The following is a 19,129-nucleotide window of genomic DNA, read 5'->3' as shown; positions in this document are numbered from 1 at the left end:
ACCAGCAAGTGTGTGCGCGTGTGTGTGTGTACGCGTGTGTCTGTCTTTTACATATCTGTAAGCTATAAGGTAACCTTAATTAGCAGTGGAGCTGGAAGAATCATATACAACTGAATTTGTGTATTAATCAAAGCACAAATGTCCAGGGTTTTCCACTGCAGGACCTTGAGCAAACATGCCTGAGCCTCTGTCATAAAATCAATACTGTGTTGGAGTCCCCTAGTACTGTTGACCCCACCGCCCGTCACATGCAAACACACCACACCCCCCACCTCCTCTTTATTCCACACCCCACATTTGCATTTAATGATGATGCGTGAAGGACTGCCTGGATGAATGGCCAACTCCCACAATATCACCTTACCAAATCTCGTCCTCTTTGCAAAATGTTTGGACACCACTGACCTAGTGATTTCAACATAATTTACTATAACAGCATAGGCTGTGATTGAGCAATTCTGACTAACAGGAACAAATATAAATACTTGATTGGTTTGTTGTAGGAATCCATCATGAACTGCATCTCTAACTTTGCTTAGACTTGACATGTGTAGTGTATGTGCATAGAGCAGTGTGTTCAGGTGAATCACTTCAGCACCTCAGTATCATATGACTCACTGGCTGTCTCCAAGGTGAATCACTGAAGCTGAACTCGAGGGTAATTTGTTGCCTCTGTAAGACCTATGCACTGTGTGTGTGTGTGTGTGTGTGTGTGTGTGTGTGTGTGTGTGTGTTTTAAAGCAGCTTTAATGCTGTGTGGACTCATTACTTATGTAATTTAATGGAATGTCCCTTATAATGTCAGTTTGGGTGAGACACAAAACTGGAGTGAAGTTGGTCATAATTTTAATATGGACCCAACCCAGTCTGCAAGGCCCTCTGGGATAAACCTGTCACACACTACATCCTACACCCTACAAACTGCATTTGCAATGCTAATTGGAATGCAATAGATCCATCTGCATCAGCTTGTTTAAGGTTCGATTTGAGATTGTAACTGGGTATTGAATATGTGAACACAGACCCAATCATATAAAAAAGAAATACGTATACATACACCCAAACAACTCTGGTATTATTTCAGAAGTGACAAAGTAGACACTGTATATATCTCATCCGTTGCTCCGAATCTGAGCTGGTGTACCGAACACCCTCCCACACTCACCTGCTTCCACACATTCAGGCCTATAGCTGTGTACCATGCTGGATCATCTTATACCATGCTGGATCTTTATCCAGTCTGTGCTGTTTTGGAATATACGTGTGTTTTGATGAATGCAAAAGACAGGGGGTTTTGTTTGTTTTTCTGCTGCAGATACAACATTAATCAACTTAATCTTGATTTAGATGCAGAACATGGAGAATTAATTTGTAGGGCAATATTAATCCTCGCTAGCAGGATTACACCCACTCCCTGCCAGAAAATCAAATTTCTTAATCCTTGTGTTAAATATATGCCTGAAAAACACTAGTGCGTCTGGAGTCCATAGTTGGCCCAGCTCCGCCCCCGAGCTTCTGCCTGGTTGTTCAGATGCTCCTGAATGCCCCGATTACCTGGATTGGTGTCGGATTCCCACAGAGCTTTGAATTTCCAGAGCAGAGCTGATGTGGACTTTTGTCTGTGGGGGAGGATGGCGCCGACTGAGACATGAACGGGTGGCGGAGCTTGTAAAGGGGCGGAGCTTGTAACGATTTAAAGGTACTGAATAAGCTACGAGGTGTCCTGTCGACGTCTATCTGGTTTAAGCTCTGTGTGTGTATCTGCTGACCAGGGTTTGTTCCTTCCACACAGATAAGAGGCCCAGACTCCCGCCTGGCCCCAAGATACGAAGATGTTGATCGGCAGTACGCATCTGTCCCTAGGTATGAGGTGTGTGTGTGTGTGTGTGCCTACACATTTATGAATGCAATGGGGTTTTAACCTGTCCAAATGAGTCTCCCCACAAGTGTGACCCAGTCTTAAAGGATTCCATATTTGAATTTTATAGAAACCAAATAGATTTATAGATAAGTGATAAAATTACACCTAGACTCTATACATTCACAATCCCAGTCTAATCTTACACCTAGACTCTATACATTCACAATCCCAGTCTAATCTTACACCTAGACTCTATACACTCACAATCCCAGTCTAATTCTCACTCCACCCCCACCCTATCAAATCTGTTGTGTTTGTCATGTGGGAGCCGACCGGTTTTCCTGGTCTAATTCTGAGACAGCTCAGCAGTCTAGTGGGGACCTCAGTAGGGTTCCCCCTGCTCCGGGCCCATTGGATAAAGGTCTCTGATGGTGATGGAGATGGTCACACAGCATGAGTAGCTGCATCTAAGTCCAGATAGTGATCTGAATGTTACAGTTAGCGCTCACTAAAGTAGTTTAAACGCTGTCTCTCTGATTCTTATCGCATCCTGTACACTGGCTCCTTGGTAAGGGGGACACAATTGTCAGGTAACCATAACAGAAGCTCTTTGGAATAAAGAGTAATATGAATGACAAAGGCAATTTGAGAACAAAAAACTTGTGTAATTGTATTCATGGCCAGTAGATTGGCTGTGGTAATTATGCCTTTAATTCATTCTGGCCTGTGGCTAATCAGCTGTGAAAACAATAAACGCATGTCAATTAATATGCAGGTGAGCGATACGCAGGGGAATTACGATATATGCTGGTGTCATAATCATAACACACACAGCAGGCATGGTCGGAATTAACTATTATAGAAGTCCACAGCAAATAAGAACTGATGAACAAGAACCTAAAACATATTTAATATTGTATTTAATATTGTTTAGCAGGGCGTCAGCAGAACGTGTACTTCTGAATCGGGCACTGAAGCTCATTCTTGCTTTCCTGGCTGATTGTAAACCTGGTTTGAAGCTTCTGAACCAGTTACACTGTCTCTGCTTTTAACACCAAGTCTGTCTGGACATGCCCCCCCCCCCTTTTTGACTGTGTGGTGTGTGTTTGTGTGTGCTTGTCTGTTGTTGTATCTCTTTCTGTCTGGGTGTCTAGGAGTATTCCCGTGTGAGTGTGTGTGACCCGATAGCAGCGTTAACAGTTTTTGAGCGTTCACACAAGGATCCCTTAGGCAGCGCCACTTGACTTTAAGCTTTGCCTCAAACTGCTCAGGTTCTGGACTATGTGGTGGGGGCAGGTGGGGGTATTTGAGCCTCGTCAGCCCTCCCTCACAGGCCCAGCAGCAGGGGGAGAGTGCAGTAACACCTGGATGCCTGTATCAGGTCTGCAACACGTAAAGCAGCACCTCATGTCCTGGAACCTCAGCACAGTCAGGACCCACTCCAACACGCTCCCAGATGCTTCCCCATAGAGGGATTACCATGTAAAAGGTTTTCTCATCATACTAGTATGACCAGGATTAAGGTTAAACGTGTATGGATTCTATGATCTTTTGATATGTTTGATGATGTAATGGAGCTTTTACTGTTATGGCAGGATTGTTGGACTGTTAGACGGCTTTCACCCCGCCTGACTGTTAGCAACCTGAAGCTTTATGGTCTCAAATGATTGAGTTGTTTATTTATTGTTATCACATCTGATCACATTTTCAACCTATTTCTAGGTGGTATTTATATACAGTTGTGATCAAATTTATTCAACCCCCAATGCTGCGAAGGGTTTTATGGAATTCAGTGCACATTTGTAATTGTGTTCATAATGAAATCTTACAAGGACTTGTTAAAGAACTAAATGCAACTAAGATAGCATCAATTTTTTTTTGTCATAAAGTATTAAATGGCCTTTTTGTGATTTCGTCATTGACACAATTATTCAACCCCTTTACGACTACCACTCCTAAGAACAGAGGTTCATTCCAGTGTTTTCCATCAGGTATTGAAAACATCTGTGGATGTCAACGAGCAGCAATCAAGCATGATAAGCACCAATTAGGCAGATTTAAAAGGACTGTGATACTCAGCTCCTTCTAGACATCTACTGGTGTGTTTCCAAGCATGGTGAAGGCAAGAGAATGGTCCCAGAAGACAAGAGAAGAGGTTATTGCTCTTCACAAGAATGGCAATGGATATAAAAAGATTGCGAAGTTGTTAAATATTCCAAGAGACACTATCGGAAGTATCATTCGCAAGTTCAAGTTAAAGGGCACAGTGGAAACGTTACCTGGTCGTGGCAGAAAGAAGATCCTGACCGCGACTGCTGTGCGCTACCTGAAGCGTAATGTGGAGAAAAATCCCCGCGTGACTGCTAAGGAACTGAAAAAAGACCTGTCAGATGTGGGCACTGAAGTTTCAGCTCAGACAATAAGGCGCGCACTACATAACGAAGACCTCCATGCCAGAACGCCCAGACGCACCCCCTTGCTGACTCCAAAGAACAAGAAAAGTCGACTGCAGTATGCCAAAAGTCATGTGGACAAGCCACAAAGGTTTTGGGACAGTGTACTGTGGTCAGATGAAACTAAATTAGAACTGTTTGGGACAATGGACCAGCGCTATGTTTGGAGAAGGAAGAACCAGGCTTATGAACAAAAGAACACCTTGCCTACTGTGAAGCATGGCGGGGGGTCAATTATGCTTTGGGGCTGTTTTGCTTCTAATGGTACAGGAAAGCTTCAACGTTTGCAGGGTACCATGAATTCCCTTCAGTACCAGGAGATCTTGGAGGAAAATGTGATGGAGTCAGTCACAAACCTGCGGCTTGGGAGACGTTGGACCTTCCAACAGGACAATGATCCGAAGCACACATCCAAGTCCACTAGAGCATGGTTGAACATGACAGGCTGGAACATTCTAGAGTGGCCATCGCAATCACCAGACTTAAATCCAATTGAGAACCTCTGGTGGGACCTAAAGAAGGCAGTTGCAGTGCGCAAGCCTAAGAATGTGACTGAACTGGAGGCTTTTGCCCATGAAGAATGGGCTAAGATACCCATAGGTCGCTGCAAGACACTTGTGTCAAGCTATGCTTCACGCTTGAAAGCTGTCATAACTGGAAAAGGATGTTGTACTAAGTACTAAAAAATAATGTCACTAGGGGGTTGAATAAAACTGATAATGATGTGAGCACAGTAAAGACATTTGTGGTTATTCCATCATAAATATTATGTTATGTTTGTCTAATTTACAAGTGCCTCTTTGATATAATTGTAAATAAGATGACTGAAATGATCAAAATCAATGTCAAACTGGCCAAAACACTTTATTTCAGTGGGGGTTGAATAAATTTGATCACAACTGTATAATGTTATTTCTTAAGGAAGCATAATGTTTGTTGTCAATGCGGTAAGATGATCGTGATAAGATTACTTAAATGAGTAAACATGTCTGAAAATAGATTGATTTAATCTTATAATTTAAAAAGAATCTCATAAAAATGAGAGATGAGAAATGCTAGATACTGTCAAGAAAAACATTAAATGTGTTTTCTCTAGCCAAGATTTTTTTTTCCCTCCTTGCACTGTGTACTAAGCTGGCTGGAGCAACGAAAGCTTTGTGTTATAGCCTCCGGGCAAAGCGCGGGCTCGATCAATACTCGAAACATTCAAGGCGGTGATCGCTGATGAAAGCTGGGTCACTGAAGCACACTGAAAACACACGCGTGCGCGCGAGATTATTTTGTAGGCCACCGATCAGTTTTATTAAACCATGAAAACTATTCGCGTTCTGCAAAATCTTCAGTCACTACAAACTGAACTATGCGTTCATGGTACATAAAGCGCACGTTTGTCCCGAGTCTTTTGTGGGTTGATAATGTTCTATGGTACATAGTCCCAGGACTCACGAGCGCTCGGGGGCAGAAGCTGGATGGAGTCATCATGCGCTCGCGGACACCGCAACAGTGCGAGGCGTCATTCAAGGCCTCTCGAGTCCACTCATACTCCAACCGTGCTACACGTTTACAAACATAGGTGCACAGTTAAAGACTTTCATCCTGAGACTCCGAGTGTATTTGAATATCTGTGTACTTTGGCCAACAAAAAAATAATAATAGTTTTTTTTCACGAATAACATTCGAGCTGTCTGTCCTCTTTCAGTAACGGGACACGGGATTGACTAGAAACCGAAATTCAAAAAACGTCGTTAAATTTGACAGCTTTCAGGACCCACTCGCTTGAGAATACCGCGGCCCCTCTCTCTCTCTCTCTCTCTCTCTCTCTCTCTCTCTCTCTCTCTCTCTCTCTCTCTCTCTCTCTCTCTCTTTCTCTCTCTTCCCCCCTTTCATTACACCTCAGAGGTTTATATTGCGTTTTCGGCTGCGGCTGCCAGTTCGCTTCCGAGTGTATGAGGCGCAGCAGTTGTTTCATGCCTTAACGTCGTTGGTCTCAAAACACGGCGGCGGTAATGAAATCAGTGTTTGAAAGTGAAACCCTGTCTGCTTGCGCCGGGGTCCCTAGGAGAGTAACTGCGATTCTCTTATAGCGAAAACGACGGGCGAAGGAGACCAAACTGAAAGCGATCAAACTGACAGCCATAGCTCAACAAAGTTGTTTTTATCTCACTAGAAAGGATGGCGAGCAAGAGTAATTTAATAGATTTAAAGTGCAACGAAATGCGTAGCAATCCATCCACATAGAGGTGGATGATTGGGTCAGGAACCACACAGAGGTGGATTATTGGGTCAGGAAATTTGGTGCACTATTTATTCGGTGATCACGCGCTAGTTCCGTTATTCTGATGTCAAGAACTCCTGAATAACCCCCGTATTCCCTAACCACCAGCTGTTTGGCACTTGCGTGTGTGTGCGTGTGTGTGTGTGTGTGTGTGTGTGTGTGTGTGTGTGTGTGTGTGTGTGTACACACTCAAGGAAGATTAAGGACCCAGGGTCAAATAAGGAACCAAGAGAAGAATTTCCTTCCAAAGTTGTTGGGCAGGTGCAAGAAGTCTGGCTCATGTGAACGGATTTCTCTCTCGTCGTAAGATGGAAAATATGTCAGTGTCCAAGACACACACACACACACACTGGATGTGCACATTTTCTCAAGAGACAGAGTGTTAATGGGAGCCAGTATGAGACAGATTGATTGCATGACATTTCATTACTGCAGTTGTACTAGTCTGTGTGAGCAGAATCACACTTATGCTAGTCATGCTTTATTAAGCTCCTTCACACAGCATTGCATATATGCAACCATACACACACACACACACAATTCCTTCACACAGACAAGCATATGTTCTGAATCAGTTTTATTACCATACAAACATTCACGCACATACAGACTTTCTCTAGGAAGTCTCAGATACTCCATAGAAGAGAGTGTAGATATTTCAGCGATATAGATTAGTTATGTCACCCATATAGATTAGTTATGTCACCTTGTTTAAAAGGCTCTACACTTCACCAGTGTTTCCATTCATTCACATTTTTACACTCTTCCCCCATTTTACACTCTAACATGTAACTCTTAACATTTAGTACGTTCACCTCTTGACATATGCTCATACATCATGTACATGCACACACGCACACAAGGCCGTCTCACAAAACCCCTGCACATTTCAGCTGTGAGAGCCTAGAGACTTCAGCCACTCACCAGTTCAGACATTAACCATTACAATACATGCACTAGACTGTGTGTGTGTGTGTGTGTGTGTGTGTGTGTGTGTGTGTGTGATTATTCTCAGCTGCCACCTCTGCCTATCCCTTACTCCAGCCATTATACTCTTAAATCTTAAAACCATGGCGAACCTCCCGCATGACCGAACAACTGGGACTTGTAGTTTCCCGCCACCCCTGCGGCCTCATCTGGCATGAAGCCAAAGCTGAACTGAACTGCAGTGGTCAGACTGGTCAAGAGTTGTGCTGCCGTGTGCTGAGCAGTGGCCAGTGCTTAAACCAGTACGGGCCACGTAACATCTGCATCTCTGCTGTCAGCCTCAGTTGTACTTGTATTTGGTGGAAGCTGAGGGTGCTTCTAAAAGAGTTTCCGTATGTTTTTACTTGAGTAACCATTACCTCACCGACTCCCTCCCTCCCTCTCACTCTCCCTCCCTCCTTTTCTCCCTCCCTCCCTCCCTCCCTCCCTCTCACTCTCCCTCCCTCTCACTCTCCCTCCCTCCCTCACTCTCCCTCCCTCACTCTCCCTCCCTCCCTCACTCTCCCTCCCTCACTCTCCCTCCCTCCTTTTCTCCCTCCCTCCTTCACTCTTGGTGGCAACACTGCGGTTTGTTAGCATTCATCAGGAATGTAATCAGTTATGTGTCTCTTGCAGCGGACAGATTGGCAAGCCCACGGGTGCGCCATTAAACGAATCTGTGACTGCTGAGTCGTTCAAGAAGATCATGAAAGCGATTCTTAATCTGATGAGATCAATAGTTGACAGTCCTAAAGACCACTGTGGTCCTCTTCCCACACATATGACATGTTCATGTGTGAGCATAGCAGCTAATGTAGTGTCTCTCTCTCGTTCATTCGATCATTCTCTCTTTCTCTTTTTCCACTCCTTTCTCCCTTGTTCGCATACTCAAGGCTGCAATATGTCTCGTGCTGTCTTGGGTGGTCAGGGCTGCCAGACACTCTGGCTGTGCTGCTGATGGACAGAACGCATGCACACATAAGCCCACACACACACACCCACACCCTCCCACAGCATGTGCTTCTGTAAGAACACAAGAACCCATAGACCTTTGACCCTTCACCCTGCAGTACCCTCCATGCTCCATGTCGCCGCTTCATTCATGCAGCATGTGTCAGCGGAGAGTCTTTATGGCGTGTCTTGAACGTTCTGCTTTTTTTCTTCTCCTTTTCGATAGACGAATGCCCACGGACGACCAGCCTCCACAGAAGGAGGCGGGCCGCCACCTCACCCCCAGCCCTTCCTACGGGGTCGCTGTCGCTAGGGAGGCTCCGGCATCGCCGCGCCTGCCTGCGTCCAGGCCTCCGGTCAGGCAGGATGTGCCCCCCTCGTCCGCTCCACGCTACGAAGCCGTGGTCCGGGGTGGACACCGTGTGGCCGGGACAGGCCCACCGGTCGTGTACGGAGACGCACGGTATCCAGATCCTCGGCAGAAAAACCCACCGATCGGCGCAGTATAGACCAAATCCCCATGGGGTAATTGGGGTTATGTGACTCTTGTGGTGTTGCCTGTTCTTCTGAATCATCAGACATTTTTAAGGTCTTATTCGCTGGCTCTGATTGTTGCAAAGAGATCCTCGTCCTGGAAGGAATGTGTTTGTTTTGATTTTGTTATTCATGCTTTTCCTTTGTTCATAGTGGAATCACACCCCCCCCCCCCCCCCCCCCCCCCCCCTGTTGTGCTGTATGCTGAGAATGACTCAGCAAATCCTAATCTTCATTCATCACCATGCGCTCCACGGTCGCTAACTTCGGTTTACACTTTTGTGTTTTGTATATGCGCGTATAACTCATATTCCTGTCGCCGTGGTGCAGGGGCTCTACTGCAGATAACACGCACCTGTAGTTTTGGTCATTATCAGTTCGATTTCCTCCTTGGCTAACGCCTGAGGTTTGCCAGTCTGCATTATCTGATGACAAACGGCCTCTGTCTTCTCGCTACTGTGTGCTGAAGGATGACTAGCACAGCATTTTTACACATCACATCTCCACAATACACCCTAAAACGACCCTAAAATTTACCAGTGTGTGGGTTGAATAAGCATGTCGACTGACTTTGTCCCGGTCAGAACCTCGGCGGGTCGGCTTTAATGCTCTAGTACCAAAAGATGTGCACCTGAGAAACCCTGGAAGAACACGAGTGACTTAGGAGGGTGTGGTTTGTGATGATGAGCTCATGTCCACCTGGACAAAGGTGAGAAGCTTGAGCTAGATGTGAAGGTATCAGTGAAGTAAATGTGAAGGTGTCATTGAAGTTTATTTTCCTCTTTATTCTCAAACAATGCTTGGTGTGGCCATAATTTTTTATTCTTTGTTTTTAAATGGTTTCCCAGTTGTATCTCTGCCCTTTGTTTCATATTTATGTTAGTGGATGATGCCAAGCTACTATTGTGCTGTTATGGAGCATCTCTCTCCTACCTAATCCAGACACCTCACTTTGGCGCTATATACTATAAATGAAAAGGGGTGTGTGTGTGTGTGTTTTTTAAGATGTAATTTTTCAGTAAAATTGAAGGTACTGCAGCTGCTTTACTTTCATCATATTTATTTCTGAGTTTATATTTTTGAACATGACGGAACAAATTATATGAAGATGTGTGTGTTTTGCCTAGAAAAATGAAAGCCTACCTGACCAATAAAATATTGCTCTGTTCAATCTTTTGAAAAATCAATGTGACAATCATGTATCTTTCTTCAAAAGGATGATTTATTGCTATATTGTATTGTTTTAGCATATTTTGCAATAAAATCCAATGTGAAGTCATTCATAATTTTGCAAGTGCATTAAAAAGGATGATTTGTAAGCATAAATATACTGCTTATATATAAAGCATATACATTTCAATCTTGTTCAATATACCTACCTCTGAAACCCATAAAATTAATTTATTTAGTAGACCTATAATAATCCAGTTCGACTGCACATACTACAGGACTGCAAGGATCTACAATTACCAGATACCAAGATACTTAGTCAATTAAAAAAGTAATAAAGACTGAAGGCTCGTTATTCTTCTGTTAAGGGTTTTCTTCATAGCTTTTTTTTTTTTTAGCTCTGTTTAATCCACTGTTATTTTTTTCCTTTTTAGCTTTTTAATCCACTCACTGAATAAATTGTACCTCCACCAAACACACGTATCTAATAATTATTATAGTGGATGATTAAATTGCTGATGCTTGCTGAATCATGTTCTCATAATTAAGATTTGGAGATGTGTGCTCAAGTGATTAAGGTCTAATTGACCTATTTGGGGGACTGGACTGATTAGAAAACGAGGCTCGGAAGGTTTTGCATTCTTGTTCGACTGCAGTTATTATGAGTTTAATTAATGACACAGCTTGGAGAGCTGACACTGGAAGAGGGGAAGAGCTTTTAGACAAGAGTAGGAGGAGAGGAGAAAGCAAGGATGTAAAATGAAAGGTAAGTAAATGGTGGTCCAAGGTTCCCCTGTTCATGAAGGTGTTGGAGACTGAGAGAAACTGAGAAGACTTGGGCTGTTGAAATTTATTTGAAAATTTCACACTCCTGTTGCGGTTATCCATTAAAGCAGGCTCACAATGTCAGGCTGGCACTAGATCCAACCACTTTTTGGCCCAGGGGTTTTATTCACCACCTCCCTTTAAGACAGCAGTGATATCTTCCACTCACAGAACAGCCAATGATGTAAAGAAACTAACAGCTTGTGACCCCTTTAAAAGAATTTGGACCTCGTGAAGCAGTGACCTGTTCCTTTGCTGACTAAGCAATGTACGTATTACCACATTTGACCTCTCTACTTGCCTTCACAATAACCCCCTCATTTATTTAAATGGCCCGCCCCTGTTTTTTGTGTGTCCCCATTACAGGGCATCAGGCTCCAGCTGGAAACTCCAAAGCTTTTTTTTTTTCTGCTGAGGGATGCAGGAACATGCCCAGTGATTTACAAGGCCCACGTGCTCATGGGTAGGTCAGATGAACAACTTAGAAATCGAAGTCTGACTCATATTTTCAAAGGAAGAGGCAGGTTTAAGCTGAACATGAAGTAGACACTTGTTTGGGAGTGTAGCACGTCAACATACCAGAAAAGTGAATCAAGAACAAGACACCATCCCCACACCCAAATAAGTCTGACAAACCAGACATGCCTATTAATAATATAAACCCAGTGCTAAAACAACCTTTAACCAGACAAACCTCAAGGACAATTAAACAGACAGAAGTCTACAGCACAAACGGAGAACATCTGCACTGTAATCGATATCCTTCACAGTGGATCAGTGAATTTTTCCACACCGGCGTTCGGCCGTCTTGTGCCTCCGTTGCTGCCTTTTGTTCCGCCCACAGGAAGTGCTCAGAACCGGGCAGTCCAGGGTGGAACAGCGAATGAAACGAGGTTACAGTTTTGTTCCCTCGAGCATGAAATGACGTGAGTAGCAGGAGGGTAGCACCTGTGCTCACGAGGACCATGTGGCCATAGGTAGGTCAACTGAACAACTTTGGAATCGAAGCTGTCATGAGATTGTACAGGACCAGGCTGGAAGGACCTGCCTCCATCTAATGTCAGCTCTGGATTTGACCCGATTATGACTTGAGGTATCTAGAGGAGCAACAGAACGCATGGTGCTGTGGTGCTATTCCGAGACGTTTCGGGAATGACGGCCTTGATGTCCACTTTGGAATCTTGCCCATCGCCCTTTCAGCACTGCCACTGTGCACATGCATACATGTGTGTATGTGTGTGTCTCTGTGTGCATGCACACATCAGCTAACCGAGGCTGTGTCCGTCAATAATTTCACACCACCTCTGCAGTCATTTTGTCCACGTTGAGTTTGCGCATGCCTTTTCTGACCCATGCGGCATCACATTTCCAACTTGCGGTCACTTGCTGTGACCGTCCCCACCCTTCAGCCCCACTTTAGACTTGCGTGTTTTCATGTGGCATCGTTCTTTGTTTGGGAAGGTGTGACATGGCCGCACCCAGACTCCACCACCCCACACCCCCACCCACCCAATGCCCAAACCCCAGCGACCTGATCGAAGGGGGTGGCTGGCACGGGAGCGACACGCCACGCTAGCCTCCGGGCACTGCCAGGTGCCGAGGTTGGCATCAGTGGGGAGGGGGAAGGGGAGGGTTCAGCTCGTGCCCCAGATATCAGACCCCGTATTGGGTTGCTCTAGCATGATAAAAGGAACGCTCCTGTTAGCCTTGCACTAAGACCCATGGCGTCATGCCAAGGTGAGCATAGCCATCATCAGAAAAGAGGGATATTTCTCTTTCAGTGGCCAGGCATAGTTTCCCCATAGTTGCTTTTCCAGATGGTACATAATGTGCATAATATCTTAGTGCATAGAGACAAAATGCACTCAGCAAATCCAACTGGGTGAAGTGTTGTGAAGTTTTTAGGTGATATTTGAGAATTTATGCACACTCACATAGTCATGTGATGTGAAGAGTTTGTCAGCATTATTTAAAGTCTGTGTAGAGGTGGCGTTGTGATGCTGTCTCCCATGAAGAATAAGTCGTGAAGATCTGTTGCCTTTAACATGGATGCTTTTGTTTTGAAATTTGTACATTTGGAAAATTTGGATGGTGTTTTTATTTTTTTTGACAGACACAGCATTTGGTTGGGGGGGTTGACTCTCAAAATACCAAACGTGTTCATACATACACTGTGAAGAGATGTGACCCAGACTGTGACTTGTATTGCATAAGTTATGAACAAGATTAATGACTGTTGAAGTGAATGGCTGGCTACATGAGACCACACAACCAAATCGTGGTGACACTATATTTATGACATACTATTGGCAAAACACATCTACTGATATCCTTATTAACTACATGCTAACATGCTAACAAGTTCCACAAAAATATAATATTCAAAAGTACTGTAGATGTTAAGATATTCAGTGTAAACATGAATGCAGTATTTGTTTTGGAGATTGGGCAGAAGCAGACTTCGGTATCATTACACATGTATAAGTGGTGTACATGCAGGGCTTTTTGAACAGGTCTCTCCAGCCAGTCATAAATCACAACAGTGTAGCTTGTTCCTTCTGTGTTTTTGCATTCCACAATTCTCCGTTGCCCGGTGTGAGGTTACTGTAGAAACTGACAGGCCAGTGTGGTGAAAGCTCACAGATGCAGAATTCCAAACAACCAGGTGCGGAGCAGAGCCGGTACTGAAGATGGCTTCAGAGCTTGTGAACTCGGCTCCGCTCCAAAACACACACACATACACACACACACAGACACACACACCAACCACTGAATAGCAATATCTGAGGATAAGAAGATAGGGCTGAGAAATCCCTTCCCCCCTTGTTAAGGCAAGGCAATTAGTGTCTAATTGAGAGCACTGAGGCATAAATAAACTCTGGGGTCACGCCACTGCTCCGGTTTCTACTTGGATGGATCCGGATCGCGAGCGATTTGGCCGGTCTGATTCTGCATTTCATGGCAAGTATTTTCACTTCGCATTGATTCGGGTGTGACTTCAGGAAAAGTTCAACAGCCTCTCAACGCCCCGCCCACTGCCAACACCCCCCCCCCCCCCCCCTCCGCCAACCCCCCCTCCCCCGCCCAGCTTCCCGATGGAGTTGTAAGTTGAACTTTTGCTGAACACATGTATCACTGGATACATCAAGACTCTGTCGGACACAGGATTGGAGGTTGTTTCGTCCCTGCAATATATCGCATGGCGATCGTGTAATATTAATCATTGTGTTGTTGCTGCTAAACTTATCTAGGGAAGGACATGCTTCTCTCCAGTGTCCCTGTCGGACACTGCGGTGACTCCTATCTGTTTCTGCACGCATTCTCCTGTCCTTCCATGAAAAACTGCCCACAGCCTGTAGACAAAACAACAGCACTCTGTCCACTTTCTACTGTCCACCACTACCTGGGAAATATTGGACTTCCATGCCCTCTGTCTCTCACAACACACACACACACACACACACACACAAACGCACACACAACCCCAGTCACCCACAGGCCTCGTGACCAGCAACTGCTTGCCCTTCTCACTCACTCACTCACTCTTCTCTCTTTCTGCATAAACTTTCCATTGCTCCTTCGCTCCGGCTAGAGTTACCCCCGTGCTACAATCCCTACCCAACCCCTCCCAACCCCCACCCAACCCCCGTCCCTGTGCGTGACCTGCTTTGCTGATCAGCTGCCCTGTTGCTCGGCCCTGCACGTGGTATTCCGTGTCCCGTCAGCTGCGGTGTGCGTATGTTGCCGATCTGCACCACCGTTCCCCGATTTCAGCTGTGAGATGTGGTCGACGTGAGTAGGCCATGCACGTGGGATAACGGAGCAGGCGCATACACACACACACACACACACACTCACACATACACATACCCGTGCACTGATCAACTATTGAGAGCCTCTGGCGGAACTGAACTGAGGTGGAGGCAATGTGTGTTTTGCAGGTCAGGCCTCATTGGAAAGAGTGTGTGATGATGGGGAACGAGTTGGAGGGTGATTTACACTTTCCCTTTAACCTCTGTTTTGCACACACACACACACACACACACTCAGTGGAATGGTTTTTACATAGTCGTAGAACTGAAGGATTGATTTTTGTTAAAACCCACTGAAGGCTTCCAGTTTGTGTGTGTGTGTGTGTGTGTGTGTGAGAGAGAGAGAGAGAGAGAGAGAGAGAGAGAGAGAGAAGGGAGGAGGGAGGGATTGTGGAGGAGGACGGGGGTTAAAGGTGGTTGCCTTGAATCTTGGCGCACTGCATAAATCAAGCATGTGAATCCCTTTCGTGGGACGGCGGTGCTTCCTGAGTGGTGTACACTGTAACCTCATGGGCGGGGCGTACTAAACATGGGCGGGGCGTACTAAACTGCTTTTTTTGTCAGCTCTCAACCTTGCTCATAATCCTAATGCCAGAAACGCTCAGCTACAGTAATCACACCATCCTGGAGTTAAATGTACTTATAGAAGTTGACTGGTCAGCAAAACACTTCTACCCTGCTTTTAAAATTCCTAATCAATAACCTCACCCCCCCCCCCCCCCCCTCACCCTCTGGGCCTAGTTAGGTATCCATGTCATTGTGATACTAACTTAACTGCTCTGATAAACTGCCAGAAGAGAAAGAGAAAATTTGATGGTTTGTTGCTTTTAAGCTATTCTGTTCCCCATCATTCACTCAAAAAAGTCGATAATACTTTGCTGTGTTTGAGGCAAACGTCCCATCCTAGATGAGGAGCTTTTGGCAGGGTCATGAATCTGGGCAAAGGTGAGCAGGAAAACCTGGAGCACGGCGTCCCATGTGCACCATTGGCCGGAGCTGAATAGGATCTCAAAAAAGACAAAAAACCTCACGTTCCCATCATCTATATTCATACTCATGGAATTACAGAAAGCACATTCCTCTCCTTGTACAGGTCTTTTCTAGCCTTATATTTCCTGATCGTAAAAAATCACTAACTGGAAGAGTTGAGAAAGTTGTTTTCCGGTCTTTGCTTCTTCTGCAAAAGCCATTTATTTTTTATTTTAAATCCTCAGACAGAAGCTTAGGTCAGATATTCCCAATCCAGTCCTTGGGACATCTGCCCAGGGCAAGATTTATTCCCTGCTCCACCTGAACCAGGTAGTCAAGGGCTACCGAGCTCTCTGCTGGAACAGAACCAAAACCTGAACCGGATAGTGGGTCCTGGTAACTGGATTGGGAACCTCTGGACCTCTGAACATGTAAATGTTGATGAATTATTTAAAACATTTCATTAGAACAGTTTTGCATTTCTCTTCACTTGACTGGTAGAACTATCAAAGCAAATTCTGAGATTTAACTCTTCTGAGTTCTGCATATACCACAAGATTAATCTCATTGCTACTTAAAATCCTCAGAACTTAAATCCAAGTCCAGTCCAGACTTAAGTAATCATGGAACAGTTAGTTCAGTTGATTGCTCAGGGTCTCATCACACCTTCTATTTAAATGCATCTGAATTAGCACAATTAAATGCACTATAATTGTGTTACTAAAAAAGTCAAAAAATTACTTTTGTGTTGCTTGTACAGTTTTATTCAACCCATTTGAGGGCAATGTGAACTTTGGTGTTGACCAGATGTGCTCAAACTTTCTTCATCCAGCTTTAAGCATTCCATGTCTAGCTGGAGGTAGGAACAATACTCATTCCATCCAGATGCTAATGAGTCCAGATGCTAGTAGTACTAATGAGTGGGAAGCTGGTGTGGATTATTGTAAAACAATACACAACACACAGCCAGAAAGCCACGCCCCTCAGTACAGTGGAATAGGGGTTTGTGTGTGTGTGTGTGTGGGGGGGGGGGGGGGGGGGGGTGCTTCTGTGTGTGTGTGTGTGTGTGCATACTCTTGCATTTTAGAATATGCATGCAAGTCTTGCCTGTGTGTTTTTCGGGAGTCCATATTTGATTTTTATGTTTGTGCTTATTTTATTCTGAATGTTTGCTTTGCTTGTCTGTGTGTGTGTGTGTGTGTGTGTGTGTGTGTGTGCGCACTTGCTCCTCTGTTTCTGTCCAAGTGCTCTTAGTTATGTGGTACAGGGGGCATATTGATGCAGTTGGTCCCCCTTAAGCCCCCTGTCTCATTGCCCATGCTGCCATGACATTTGAACATGACATGGTCATCCGCCCCACCACCTCTCCCTTTCCCTCTCTCTCCCTCCTTTTCTCTCTCCCTCCCTTTCTCTTCCTCTCTTTTTCTCCCTCCCTCTCCCTCCCTCTCTCACCATCCCTCTCCCTCTCTCTTCTCTCTCCTTCTCTCCCTTCCTTTCCTTTCCTCTCTCTTTCTCTCTTGTTCTCTCTTTCTCTCTCTCTCAGCTATGACATACCTCACCTGTTCCACACATCACCAGCAAATGACAGATAAGCATGCAGGTATTTCTCAGCATGTTTTCTCTCTCTCTCCATGTGTGCCTCTCTCTCAGTGTGCGGCTCTCTCTCTCTCTCTCTGTTCTTCTCTGTCTTCCAAGTCATCACCACACACATATATGCGTATATATATATATATATATATATATATATATATATATATATATATATATATATATATATATATATATATATAGTGTGTGTGTGTGTGTGTACATACCACATTGAAAGTTTGTAGTTTAGATTTTTCTGTAGTATACCATATCATTTTTTTCTTCACCAGTTTTTGTACATAAAATGTACAAATTAATGGTGTTCATTAATTAATTTTAATTGTTTTGAGGGAAATGTGTGTGTTGCCAGCAGACTACATGAAACATGGAGTCAGAGCATGTGCAAAAGTAAATGAACCACAGCTGCATTGGTAAAGTCAATTAGGTAAAAGATTTGGGTGAGTGCTCAAGAAATCAATTAGGTAAACCAATCAAAGGAGACATCATTGGGAAAGGATTTGAGCCACACTCATTAATAGGGGGAGTAAATCAACCAAAGCAGTGTCGTCCCAAGATGTAAAGCACACAGATCAACAATGCCGAGAGGACAGTAAGACAAATCATTTATAAATGGAGGGCACTCAGCATCATCTCAACTCTGCTCGGAAGTGGATGGTCATCAAAACTTACACCAAAAAGCACTAGAAAAATAATCATTCAGGTAAAGATAAATCAATAGGCATACCATTCATTGGAGAGTTGCTAGAGGGAATCCTCTGCTCTCAAGAAGGAACAAAGTTGCCTGTTTTTACCAGAGAACACTTGAACAAACCAGAAGTATTCTGGAAGTCTATTCTATGGACTGGATTTTTGGAGAATTTTGTACCATGTTTGGAGAAAAGTCAATACTGTATATAAAGAGAAGAACCTCCTCCCAACAGGTGGAAATGACAAGATCTGGACCTGTTTTTCTGTCTCCAGACCTGGATGACTCCATATTATCTAGGGTACCATCAATGTCCAGGCCTATCAACAAATACTTGACCAAAATATTCTGCCATCAGTCAGGGAGTTGACGTTGGGATGGAAATGGATTGTGCAACATGACAACGACCTAAAGCATTCTAGCAAAACTACCAAGGAATTCCTTATAAGAAAGACGATTTGCACTCTGAATTGGCCCAGTCAAAGTCTGGACCTCAGTCCCATATAAATGCCGTAGCAAGATTTGAAGTGGGAGCTACAGGCCAGATGTCCCTCCACCCTCTCTCAACTGGCAGTGTTCTGCCAGGAGTTGGCAAAAATTCCAAAAACAGATGTGAGACACTTGCTTGTGGTTTCAGAAGAAGGTTGAAGTAATGGCTGTAAAAGGAGGTGCCACAAGCTACTGACTAAAACATACTTTTGCACTTGGCAGATTTTCTTTTTTTTTAACTTTTGATGAATAATTATGGAAAAAAAAAAGGTTCGCTTTCAGGAGCTCTGTGAATTCCAGCGTGGAACTGTGATAGGATGCCACCTGTGCAACAAATGCAGTCGTTAAATTTCCTCACTCCTAAATATTCCACAGACAAATGTCAGCTGTATTATAAGAAAATGGAAGTGTTTGGGAACGACAGCAACTCCGCTACGAAGTGGTAGCCCGGGGTCAGCGGATGCTGTCAACCGACAAAACCAAAAGAAAAAATAGGCAAACAAACCATAACCACACGTCTGACTGTGTTGG

At 44.4% G+C, this 19,129-nt stretch overlaps 1 protein-coding gene across 1 annotated transcript in view; it reads left to right on the top strand.

The window, feature by feature from the left end:
- pard3ba (par-3 family cell polarity regulator beta a) overlaps positions 1-9,203 on the top strand; it is a 112,293-nt gene extending 103,090 nt beyond the window's left edge. Inside the window, exons 22-23 of the mRNA XM_077023191.1 lie at positions 1,793-1,863; positions 8,733-9,203. Coding sequence (XP_076879306.1) covers positions 1,793-1,863; positions 8,733-9,015 — 354 coding nt within the window. The 3' untranslated portion in view covers positions 9,016-9,203. The remainder of the gene's footprint in view (positions 1-1,792; positions 1,864-8,732) is intronic.
- Positions 9,204-19,129: the final 9,926 nt, after the last annotated feature.

Source organism: Brachyhypopomus gauderio, chromosome 12, assembly GCF_052324685.1.
Source record: "Brachyhypopomus gauderio isolate BG-103 chromosome 12, BGAUD_0.2, whole genome shotgun sequence".
Taxonomy (NCBI): domain Eukaryota; kingdom Metazoa; phylum Chordata; class Actinopteri; order Gymnotiformes; family Hypopomidae; genus Brachyhypopomus; species Brachyhypopomus gauderio.
Note: the sequence above shows the minus strand (reverse complement) of the source record. Positions and strands in the feature narration are given on the sequence as shown.